Source organism: Mya arenaria, chromosome 14, assembly GCF_026914265.1.
Source record: "Mya arenaria isolate MELC-2E11 chromosome 14, ASM2691426v1".
NCBI lineage: Eukaryota > Metazoa > Mollusca > Bivalvia > Myida > Myidae > Mya > Mya arenaria.
Genome location: NC_069135.1, coordinates 28,114,660 through 28,127,705, shown reverse-complemented (window position 1 = coordinate 28,127,705; position 13,046 = coordinate 28,114,660). Strand labels below are relative to the sequence as shown.

The 13,046-nt window shown below is 33.6% G+C and overlaps 1 protein-coding gene across 1 annotated transcript; it reads right to left on the bottom strand.

Annotated features, from left to right (window-relative positions):
- Positions 1-8,482: 8,482 nt before the first annotated feature.
- LOC128217195 (uncharacterized) lies at positions 8,483-12,335 on the bottom strand. The gene is made up of 2 exons (XM_052924162.1): positions 11,970-12,335; positions 8,483-11,688 (listed from the first exon to the last, which is right to left on the bottom strand). The coding sequence occupies exons 1-2, from the start codon at positions 12,305-12,307 to the stop codon at positions 10,341-10,343; spliced, it is 1,686 nt and encodes a 561-aa protein (XP_052780122.1). The 5' UTR covers positions 12,308-12,335; the 3' UTR covers positions 8,483-10,340.
- Between the last annotated feature and the right edge of the window lie 711 nt (positions 12,336-13,046).

The following is a 13,046-nucleotide window of genomic DNA, read 5'->3' as shown; positions in this document are numbered from 1 at the left end:
ACCACAATGAACTACGGCAATTATACACCTGCTTTCATCTAAGAAATTTACGTTTCTATTTTCAGATTTCCGGAATTTGGCCATGGATATATATCGTTTTACAGCAAATCCCTATTAAGTTGCTCACTCCTCCTCTGTGCCAGTGGCCTTTTATTTTTATCTATTTTTTTTGTTTTTACGAATTTTAATAAAGAAATGTTGTGAATGTTTTGCTTTTTTACATTATTGGAATGTACAGTTATTAAAATCATATTATACTCAACACCCGCGGTTACTTCTCTTTGCAGTACTTAGTCTTTCCTTGAGATGACTGCTTATAAACAAAACTGCAAGGGAACAAACTCGTGCATTAGCTGTTCATCGCTAGATTATGAGTTGTTTTTCTTTATATCAGTTTAACATTTTGTGTCAAGTTATTAACATGATTTAATTCATTATATATTACTGCTAGTCTAAGAACATAAGTCTAAATTAGTCACGAAATATATATTAAGTGCCATGCTTAAAGGACACATAGTAAACAACATGTTTCAATATGGCGATACAATAAAAAAAATATAAAATATTTTTTTACGTCAAAACGCACTATACGTTCTCTTTGGTCATTTTGACAGCCAATGTAAGTGAAATTATAAGCAATACCAACTACAAGAACCGTTGATGCGTTGAATCTTTTCTTTGTCCCGTCGTACCAGTAGCGTTATGTCATCCGCTGATTTTCCGGTGTATGTTTTCATGCTGGCTAACATCACGAGAAATCCTGCAACGATGAACAGTTGAAAGAAGATTGATCCTGGACGGATTTAACTTGAGTGTTGATTTATTTGCAACATAAAAAATCGAACGATGGCTGAATGTTCAGAATAACGTTGTTAAAGCCATCGTTGTTAACTTTCAAATCGTTAATGCTCGGTTTAATGGATGATTTTATGGTCTGCTGTTTAAGCAAGATTTGAAATAGGTTTTCATCAGTTCTTTTTTATAAATAATATGTGAGCACATTATCCAAAAAACATTTTTAAAAGTTTACAACGATGTCGCAAAGTACGTTTTTAACTTTTACAAAGCTCCGAACAATCGGTCCATTAAGCCTCATATATGTTTCTTCGAAATCCAATCGGTTACATAAGGACATACCAATGTTATATTATGCTTTGCGTCAAACAAAATGCCAAGAAAATAAATTATTTTTATTGCATACCGTACAAACGTTTCCGGTGGAGTAACCAGAACTCAAGGCCAAATACCATTAAGTAAATTAACTTTGTAATAAGATTGCTAGTGTTTTACGATCCCCTACGTTCCACTTGGTAATTGAACAAAATAAGATAAGAACCGATAAGTTTCTTATACGAAAAATATAATTGGTTGAACGTAACCACTGTGCATTCCATTAAGTGGCGGCAAACGGTGAAGGAATTTAAACATGGCAGTGAATACTTAAATTAAAAGAAAAGAAAATCAAGTAAATCCAGCATCCAATCTTTTTTGTTGAAATCACACACCATTCAGCTTCAAAAACTATAAAGATGGAAAGTTACCATTTGTATAATACGGTATAACCATGCTTTGATTAGTTGCCAGGTGTTAAATAAAGGCTTTCGGAAGTAAAAATAGTCAAGTAAAAATATAAGCTTTGTCAAATTTAAGAATGTTTCAATATATCAGCCAAGTGTTTATTATGATAACATTTACTTCCGTTTATTAATGTTAAAAGTATGGACACATTTTTGAGCCATCATTTTTTTCCGTAAAATATGCATTGATCACTCGAAGTGGTCATTTGGAGATCCACTTAGCGCGTCCATAGCTGCTATTTTTTAAATAAGCGGACAACTATATAGTAAGAAATATGTAGCAGAGTAAGAAAATATGGATCTTACATATTATGCAATGCATTATGTGTATATATTCATTGACGATATAAGAGTGTGTGTATTTTTTCTTGGCTTTACCAGCATTGGTTCGATTCCGACTAAAAGCAGATTTTATTGTTATACTTCAATAGTATTTTTTTCTGCAATAACGGTATCAAAGAGTAAAAAGTTATAATATTAGTGTTTTCTGATTTAGTTTAATCATATTTTATTGCTCTTTTTTAAACAGAATTATTTTGCATACAATTTACACGTACACTAACAATCAAATATAACAAAACGAACAAATGGGTTAGGCTACAAGTTATTACAACTTTAGTTTCAGCCCTTCCCAGGCGTCAATATAGCGTCAATGTCGTTTAAACCTATGATAAAACGTAACTAGAAAAATGAGAAAACGTTAATTACTTTTAAAAAAAAGAATTGGTTGCCACCATAAGAAAATACAAAGTTATAACATGTTTTCTGATGCATGACAATGAAAAAGAAAATTCGTCCAAAAACATGAGCGAGTTCTTTTAATACACTTACCAGAAAATAGCATTTATGTTATCAACTAAATAAATAACTAAAACTGTGTCAGAAAATACATATGTAGCAACATATTTTAAAAACGATATATCCTGATATTCATTTATAGCGAATATCAATATTCAAATAATGATTTACAAGTTTGCTATTTCCAACCAATAAAACGGTATGATATAATAATAGTTGTTCTCCCAGATGAATCATTTCTATGTATTGTTCTACGACTCAGAAATTAATCACACATTTTATCATTCTAACATTCTAAATAAAAACTTAAACGTCCATCTGTTGACCGTTTTGTAATTCATTATTTTACCTTTATCACAACAATATTGTTTTCTTCAAACTGTCCCACGATGAGGCTCGATTTACGGGTACTGTAATACAGCGCCACTGAACCATTGACTCCATCTGACTAATTGGCCAGTGTAGAGAGTTTCCTCTTGCCATCCTTGTCCACTTGAAGTACGATATTTGAGCCATAAGAACAGATCAACACGTAACCTAGAGGTGAAAAGTCGATTGCGCGTGGAACTTTCATATCGGGATCGTTGAACGTTTCTAATTTAAATCCTGTTCTATCCAAGGTCAGAAGCTAATCCTTGGGATCATTTGCGATTTAGGTTTTACTGCCATCAGAACTTACAGCACAGCCGTGAACGGTCGCTGTATCCGACTTGTCCTCAAACAACTTCCCCCCTATCTGTGCCTGCCTTGTCGTAAGAGTAAAGCGCAGTGTCAGATGTGATATACAGACGCCCTGAATGATGAGCTATGCTTAGTACTATGTGACTGAACGTTAGCTTTCTTGTATGTTGTAGCTCTGAATCCCTAACGTTGAAGAAGCGAACTTCATGTCTATTCTCATCAATGCAGTTGACAGCAACCGCTAGCTTATTTCTCCCAATGTGGCATGCATTTCGTGGATGAGTTGGAACGTCACAGTGATCGGCGACCTGGTAGGACTGGTTATGAGCTTTATACGGCAATTGTTATTGTCAACGAAAACGAGCTCTCCACTTAATAGTTCACATATTCCACTTATGTTCGAGATTCTTTTGTCAATTGTAAGTGCTGCTTGAATTGTTTCACATTTTCAACATTGAAAACATGGGACTTATTTGTAATCTCCCCAAACCGTTCTAAAGACATAAAAGAATCAATAAGGTGGTTTAGACCTGTATTAAGCACAAATTCCAACTCGACTTCTTGTTTGCTTGTGTTGTCTTCGAGAATAGCTTTGGTTTTTGTTATTAATTTTTGGCATCGAGAATATCCAACGTAGGCCAAGGAATTGTTCGTCTTAGTCTTCGCCATGTTATCTGCAAGTGATTTATGTCCTTGCTCAACTGTGCGGACTGTTCAATGTTTTCTTCATTTGCTCCTCAAATGTTGCTATCATAACGTCCAGCTCTTTGATTGTGTTTTGCTCCAATTGGTCAAGGGTTTGGTCGATCTTTCTTCGCAAAGCTCTGATCTCTAGGATTTCTGCACGGGAGTCCTGTATGCATTGTTAATTTTTCTTGCGGAACTCCTGTAGCTTCTTGATTTGTGATTGGATGTCGGCGATTTGTTGTGGAAGCCGTTTGAATTATGGTTTGTCATAAATACCTCTTGCTACGTCTGGTATATGTTAAATCACCAAACATTGTCTTCAATTGAAAAAATAAATAACGACATTAACATAATAATAAATAATTGTAGAAATCTAGCAAAACATGATTTGTTATGGAATTTAAACTAACTGTTTATGAAAATATGTGCTACCTATCCTGCATAATGTTTACTTTTATTTATTTTATGCCTTAATGCCCTTTTGTTTATATCTAGTGTATCTTTTGTGTACTCAGTCCCCTATGTGATTGCTGACCTACTTTCGCTATACGATTTGTACCTGTGAACAACGGAGATGCATATATGACAACACAGCTTTTGGTGGTCTCCGCAGAACAGCTCCACTTTTTTCCCGGGATGTTACTCGCACCTTTCCAGATCGTCCACGACCGTCCCAGGCACCTCTGCCCATTTTGTCACGTCCTTCCGATCAAGTCATTTGTGCCGTTTAAGCAGGCCGCCATGTTTGGACTCGCACCGAGAGCAGTAGTACTTCGAACAGTCCACACAAAAGTACGGAGCCTCAGAGTTAAGTCCGTCTTCTTCACATGGAGAACATGTGAATTCATGAATTAAATCCGACGCCTTTTGAAGAGATGAATCGAAATTGAATGCCATTTTGTTCTATTTAATAAGCCTATTTCACCAGACTTCAAAATTACGCTTCAAATGGCCTATTTTATCCATGAAAAGAAGTAAATTACCGTATCAGTGTGTGAGTATTAAATTGGTAATCGACACCGGTATGTACTTTTATTTAACTGTATACTCACAATATAGCGACTCTTTATCATTTTAATTAATCAAATAATCTTGCTGCATTTTTAAGACGTACTTAGAAAGCTGAGTCAGTTTAGACACGAATCATATAATGTTTGCTTTTGGAAGTAATAGTATATTTCGTCTTTGGTACGTCCGATATGTTTATTCAAAACACTTATTTGATTGTTTGGTTTACAAATGCTTTATATACGAAGGCAATAATAATAATAATAATAATAATAATAATAATAATAATAATAATAATAATATCTTTATTTAGAGAAGGTATAAACACATTATGACATAATTACAGGTTCAACTATAACAACATCATATTTACAATGTGGCCTTCTATGAAGAAAAACAAACAAACAAAAACAAAATGCATTTGGTAAATCATAAAACATCTGCATAGCACTTATACATATTATACAAGAACTTTTGATGTTTTGAATATAATTATTCTATACAAATCATGTTTAATTAACATAACAATTATTTCAATAAGCATCATGTACACGCCGACAGACACTCAATAAAACACAACAATTTATAAAACAACAGTTATTTCAATCTTTAAGATAATGAAAAGATGATATACCTTTTTGAAACTAATGATATGCACATTTCAAGAGGTGCACTTTATAATTATGCTTAAATGTGTTTAACTTTTTTGCATTTCGTATTTCATCCGGAATAGTATTCCAAACCTTCATACTGTAGTACGAAAAGGAATCCATGAAATAGTTAGTTCGCGGTGTTTGTCTCAAAACTAAATCTTGTTTTGAAGTTGATCTTAGAGAATAGTGTACATTATTTGCAAAGATTAGCAATCCAGACATATACCCGGAGCCTTTCCATTAAGGGTATTATAGACAAGGGTTGCACAGTGATATTTACACCTGTCTGTAAACGTAAGCCACTGAAGTTCTTGTAACAATCCGTTTGAAGATGATCGTTTAGAAATTTTAAGAATGATTTTTGCAGCCCTATTTTGCAAGGATTTAACTTTATGTAAGTTACTTGAGTTTCCTTTGCCCCAAATATGACAACAATAATCTAAAATTGGAAGGATATATGCATTGTAAAACAAACGTTTCATCTCATCATTGAGGTAGAGCAATAGACGTTTCAAAAGTGATTTTACAGTTGATTTTTTTTTGCAAACAATTTCTATTTGCGGACGCCATTTTAGGTTATCATCAATATAGATACCATAACAGAAATACGTAGTCACTGTAAATAAAGAATTTAACAAAGGTAAAATTGAATTTATACTTATCACAAAATCGCCGTTATCTGTTCTTCTTATGTGAGAAATTTCAATAAGATACGTTATAATTGCTGGATGAAGTAATATTTTAAAACATGCGGGGTAGAGCAAGTCGGCGTACTTAACTCAATAACGCCAAACGATGATGTTTACAAAGGTGCACAAATCACATTGTCTAGCTTTAATATTAATATAGTTATGCTATTTATTTAAATGCGATTTTGACCAATGAGTAACAGATGTTTGACCGTTAATGTAACTGTTGAAAAATACACCATTAATATAGTCCTTTTGAAATGTTTCTACTTTTTAGCATGTTTGCGTATCAATCACAGCATGCTGAGATAACGTCATTATTGCATGATTGGTTTTTTATTCGCATTTAAGACGTCGTTTTGCTGATGTATAAACAGCAAGAAACTTCTATAAAAGCTTCAAGTTTTAACATTTACCAAATATACAAGTGGTATTGTCAAACCTGAGTGTAATATGTTGGCACTTTTGAACAAAACAACTTGAGACCCAAACCTATATTTAACGAGTGGCATAGGAACAATTGAAACTAAAAATGGTGTCCAATAGATGACATATATCTCTCGCTCTATAAATGAAATGAAATGCAATTTGTATAATGTAAAACGTCATTTCGGGAATGACTTCATTGAAAATGTATAACAGCCTTTTGCACGCTGACATTCGATTTCAAGACAGTGAAATATATCAATTTGATAAACAGTGAATTATCAAGTTTAGTTTCATCGATAATCCCTAACACAACTGGAAAACATATGAAAATGCTTTCGATGCATGCATTGTCCGACTATGCTGTGCTCTAGTAAAGAGTTTGTATCTGAGACACCTGAGATGCCCCTGTATGTTTAAGAGTACATCGAGAATGTAAATCAAAACAAAAACAGTGTAACTTTCTTCCTGCATTTGTTATTCTTATTGTTCTAGTAACAAACTAAAAGAAATACATGAACATACATGAAGCATATATTTGTTGTTGATTTTTCTTCTGTATTTTATAGTCTTTGTTCAAATATTGATCAGGCTATTGAGTTTCCAGATTCAATATATTTTATTGTTCCATTTAAGATGCATTCATTTAATCCCACTCTACGTATGATCTCAATATAATGCAAACAGACAGTGCACGTGATTTGGCGATGGCAATAGAAAATACGAAGATAATACACATATGACAGTTTCGAGAGAAGCAGAGGCATGCTCAACGATACTGGCTATAATAAACATGACAATGACAAAATAACGCACAACGTTATAGTTTCAGCATCATGTTCAGCACGAACTTGATATTAAAGCTTTACAAAGAAAGAGAGAAATAGACAGAAATGGCATGCCTAAGGAATTTCAATCAAACTCAATATTTAATGAATTGTTCTTTAAAATGGTTACATTCACAAGCATTTTAAGTTATCTGGGCATTTTTTTCACAAAGAACACGTGCTTACAAAACTGTCAGAAAATAAGTATGTGTACAATACCATCTGCTGCCGGACAATGATAAACATGGCGTCTTCATGTACATAGGTGGTTATTTCGACTGCGTTCTGATATATTGCGTTATGTCAAAGGTAAAAGGTTTTCGAAGACCTTCTTTCTTAAGTGCTTTCAATATATGTATGACACATTTTAAAAACAAATCCATAAGTAATCGGTTAAAAGTGACAATCTTATTAAAATCAATACATACACATGTATAACACACATAAATTTTGACTGATAAACCTTAAACTACTTACTAAATAATGCATTTATGGAAAATATTAACTAATGATAACACGATTGTAACCGTGAATTTAATAGCAGAAAGCGCAACAATTTTAAATAATTTGTCAAAGCTAAAAACTTAACTGTGATCTACTATATAGTTTCATAAGGTAGAAAAAGCATGTTTTATTCTCATTTCTGTCAAATTAAACTATGTATCCTTCAGAAGAACCATTGTTTTTGACATTAATTTATCCTTTTTGGAATATTTAAAGAATATTATTAATTGCGGTAAATCGTATTTGGGAGTAAGTGTGCATTTTCGAGAAAGCGCATTTTCTTCTTAAAGTATCGAAACGTTTTTTAGCCATCAGTTTTTCCTTCAAGCATTTTGCCTAAAACACATAATTATAAAAACGTTTGCTGACCTTATTATATAAATAGCACCTCAACCGTTACGTTATTTCATTGTTTTGCGAACTACATGTGTCAAAACACAAACATTCTCACAGTAAGTTTACATTTTGAGGTCCTATTAGTGCTTCCATAGTTCCTTTATTTGAAATAAGCCACACGAGGATTTTGTTTACCTATAACACAAATCATTTGTACATACATATTAGCTCTTAAATATCAATACTTTATCAAATTAAACAAAACAAATTGTATTTTATGTTATTTACTAAATATATATCAACAACAGAATAAGAAAACAATATGTTCTTACATATTATACAATGCAATATGTATATGTATGTATTTTAGACAAATATGAATATTCAAAACTGATTAATAAGTTCATTATTTACAACCAATCAAAGATATAATACTTTTTCATATCTGTTCCACTATTCAGCAATTAAGCACATTTGTTGACATTTTTTGGCATCATTATATCACCGAAAATCAATCAAACAATTACACTGTAATAACTAGTTATATACTAACAATTACAGAAATTCTAATGTTAATAGGAGGTGGCTGTTTTATTATCGAGTATTGAGCATTTTTGTACTTCATTACTTTACCTTTATTACCAAAACATTGTTATTGTCATGTTGTCCTACAAGTAGATTGAAATTAAAACTAAAGGAGCTCGCATGCCACAATTGTATCATTTCTTTAATTTGAAAATATTGCAGGTGTTCGTGCTAGATACAAACCAGGGCTTGTTATGTTCGCTAAAGTATTACTATTCTTCGGATATTATCGACATTATTTCAAATGTGTTTATTAAAGAAATAATGTAATTTCACGCAAGTATAAGGGTGACAACAAATGGAAGAAAGAAACGCATTAGAGGGATTCAAGTGGAGTTATCCTGGGTAACTTTTGAAATAAAGAATACAAGTGGGATTACAACGTCATTCAGAACCTAGTTCGGCCAGAGAGTGAATAAATATGTATGTTCAATACAATGTTCTGAAGACATTCAGATACTTGAGAGTACAAAAATAATGAACTTTATAATGCAGAATGCACTATTCACATTTATTTAATTAAAACAGTTTGCAAATCTGGATCAAATCCATGACGTTTGTTACAGCCTTTAAAACTATGATTCCAAATTGCTTTGAAGCAAAAGTGTTCTTTTTACATAAACAGCATATATTTAATTATAAGACGCTGCTTCCGATGTACATGATACCATATAAAACATATTATGTTTCCGTATTTTTTGAGTCACAGATATATGTTAAAGCTGCACTCTCACAGACTGACCGTTTTGACAACTGTGTTTTTTTGTTTTGGAATGAGCGAAAATTTCTGGAAACCAGAGATACAAGACAACTACCAAAGATTAGAACGCATATATCCATATCTATGTTGGAAAATTTAGGATTTCATAGCTGAAAGCATTACAAACGCTTTAAGAAAAAATGAAATTTTCGGCAGTTTTCGAAATATTGAGATCTGCTCTAGTTCTTTTATGTGACTGAAATGAAGGCATTGCTACCTAAAAGAGCTGATTATGAGACAAAAATGTTTGTCAAAACTGTCAATCAGTCAGAGCGCAGCGTTAAGATTGATGGTTTAGAAAACTTAAAGATAACCATGTATATGTTAAATTTTCTTTTTCATATATTTTTCTGTCGTCTTAAATTTGAACATCATACAAAATATTCGGATTCCGCATATTATAGATTCAATTGTAATCGCTTAATATCAATAGCAATAGCATTCATCTTATCAGCTGAATATACATCTGAAGCTGATTTTCTTTTATAATAAATGTACTAACATATTTTAGATATATATTATACTATTCATTTAAAGCAAACATGATTATTCAAACAATGATTTTCAAGTAAATTATTTACACCTCATCAAAGATATACTATTACTTATTTCTGCAAGATGTTTTATAACTATGTAATGTTCTACGACTCACACGTTATACACCAGTACATCACTCTTACATTTTGAATACATAAGCTAAAATGTATTATCATAAACTAGTAACACTCACACAAAGTCTTATTGATATAGGATTAGGCTGTTTCATCATGTAGTGTACAAGTCCCTCGGTGGAATGTGATTGTTATTTATTATTTCAACTTTAAAACAATAACGTTATTATTATCAAATTGTCCCACAACCAGACAGGATGTACGGCTACAGTAACACAGGGATTGTGGTTTCACCAATCCATTAAACTGTGTGGTTAGTGTAGCCAGCTTCCTCTTTCCTTCTCTGTCCACTTGAAGTACGGTGTTTGAGCCATAAGAGCCGACAAAAACGTGACCTACAGGCGACACGTGTATAGCGCGTGGACTTTTCATATCAGGATCGCTGAGCGTTGCTAGTTTATTTCCTGCACTATCCAAGGTAAGAAGTTGATCTTTGGAGTAATTTGCGACGTAAATTTTACTGCCGTCAGAGCTTACAGCACATTTCAAAACGGTGAGCGTATCTGACTTGTCCTCAAACAACTTTCCACCATCTTTGCTTGCCTTGTCGTAAGAGTAAAGCGCAGTGCCCGATGCGATGTACATACGTCCTTTATGATGAGCTATTTTGAGTACACTGTGACTGAACGTTATCTTTCTTGTCTGTTGTAGCTTTGAATTCATCACGTTGAAGAAGCGAACTTCATGTCTGTTCTCAATATTAGAGTTGACAGAAACTGCCAGCTCATTACCCGCAATGTGGCACACATCTCGTGGATGAGTTGGAACGTCACAGTGATCGACGACCTTGTACACCTGGTTCAGGAGCTTTATACAGCTATTGAAATTGTCAACGAGAACGAGCTCGCCGCCTAGTAGTTCACATATTCCACTTATGGTATTATGCTCTCTGTCACTTGCAATTGCTGTATTAAATCGTTTCACGTGCTCAGTCGTGAAAACATGGGACGTATCAGTAATCTCTCCAAACCACCTCAGAGAAAGGAGGGGAGCAATAACGTCGTTTAGCCCTGTATTTAATACAAACTCCAAATTTACTTTCTCTTTGGTTTTGTTGTCCTCGACAAAAGCATTGGTTTCTCTAATTAATTTCTGGCATTTTGAATATCCTACATATGCCAGGGAATCGTCCATCTTACCCTTCGCAATGTAATCTGCAAGTGATTTTATGTCTTTGCTGAACTGTGCAAACTGTTTAATGTTTGTCTTTATTTGCTGCTCAAGTGTTGCTACCATAACGTCCAACTCTTTGATTGTGTTTTGCTCCAATTGGTTAAGGGCATTGTCGATTGTACTTCGCAAAGTTCTGATCTCTTGTAGGATACGTGTACGAGAGTCGCGGATACATTGTTGTTGATTTTTGCGGGAACCCGTCTGCTTCTTGATTTGTGATTGGATGTTGGCGATTTGTTGTGGAAGCCGTTTAACTTCTGGTTTGTCATAAATTCCTTTGGCTACGTCTGGTATATGTATCAACGAACATTGTCTATAATTGATAAGTACGATAAATTACATAGCGATATTATTATAGAATTTCTGGGAAATCAATGTAGAAATCCGGCAAAACATATTTTTTGTTATGACTTTGTTGAACTTTGAATAAACTATATTCAAGGTAGCGTTGCACTTAAGCTACGTAACGTTTTCTTATCAGTTTAATTATTTAATGCATCATTTAATAGTTCTAATTTTCTTTATTATCACATAGAATACACTTTTCCGTATGAATTTGCTCATATTGACCAATTTTCAGAATACGATTTATACCTGTGAAGAATGTTGACGCATATTTGGCAACACAGTTCTTGGTGATCTCCGCAGAACAGCTCCACTTTTTTCCCGCGATGGTGCTCGCATCTTTCCAGATCGTCCACGACCGTCCAAGGCACCGCCGCCCATTTTGTCACGTCCTTTCGGCCGAGTACGCTGTGCCGCTTAAACAGGCCGCCATGTTTGGGCTCGCATCGATAGCAGTAGTACTTTGAACAGTCCACACAAAAGTTCTGAGCCTCAGAGTAAAGTCCGTCCTCTTCACATGGAGAACATGTGAATTCATGAATTAAATCCGACGCCTTATGAAGAGATGAATCGACATTAAATGCCATTTTGTTCAATATAATAAACTTTCTTTCATGAGACTTTAAAAGTACGCTTCAAATGGCCTTTTCAATCCACGAAAGGGAGTAAATTATCGTTTAAGTGCATGAATGATGAACTGGTAATCGACACAGGTATGTACATTTATTTATCTGTATACTCACAATATGGCGACTCTTTATCACTTTAAACAAACAAAATAATCTTGCTGCATTTATAAGACGTACTTAGAAAGCTAAGTGAGTTTAGACACGAATCATATAATGTTTGCTTTTGGAAGTGATAATATATTTCGTCTTTGATTCGTCCGATATGTATTAACAAAACATTTTTTCATTGATTTGGTTTAAAAATGCTTTATATACGAAGGACATAACAGAAATACGTAGTCGATGTGAACATTTAACTCACAAACCTCATTAGAAAGTTCGATTTATTTACAGAAGTAGCATGAATGGATACAAAATAATAATCAATTACAAACGGATTTTATTTAAATTTCCAAGCTGATGGACCAAACGAAAAGAATGCTTAAAATATGTATGCAGAGCTCCAGTTGGATTATGATAAACAACATGTTGCAACAGAATACTTAGTCTACTATCAATGACGTACCGTGTTGGTCTACAGTCTGCCTCTACTATATAAATTCAGAGGCATTCCCTCTATCTAATTTAAAGGAGGCGCAGGGTTGAATTCAGAGGTACCCTCTGTCTAATTTAGAAGAAGAAGTGTATTTCTATATGA

Coding starts and splice junctions, on each gene's coding strand:
- LOC128217195 (XM_052924162.1), bottom strand. CDS start 12,307: ATGGCATTTAATGTCGATTCATCTCTTCATAAGGCGTCGGATTTAATT. Junction 11,689..11,969: donor TGCGTCAACATTCTTCACAG/GTATAAATCGTA, acceptor TATCAATTATAG/ACAATGTTCGTTGATACATA.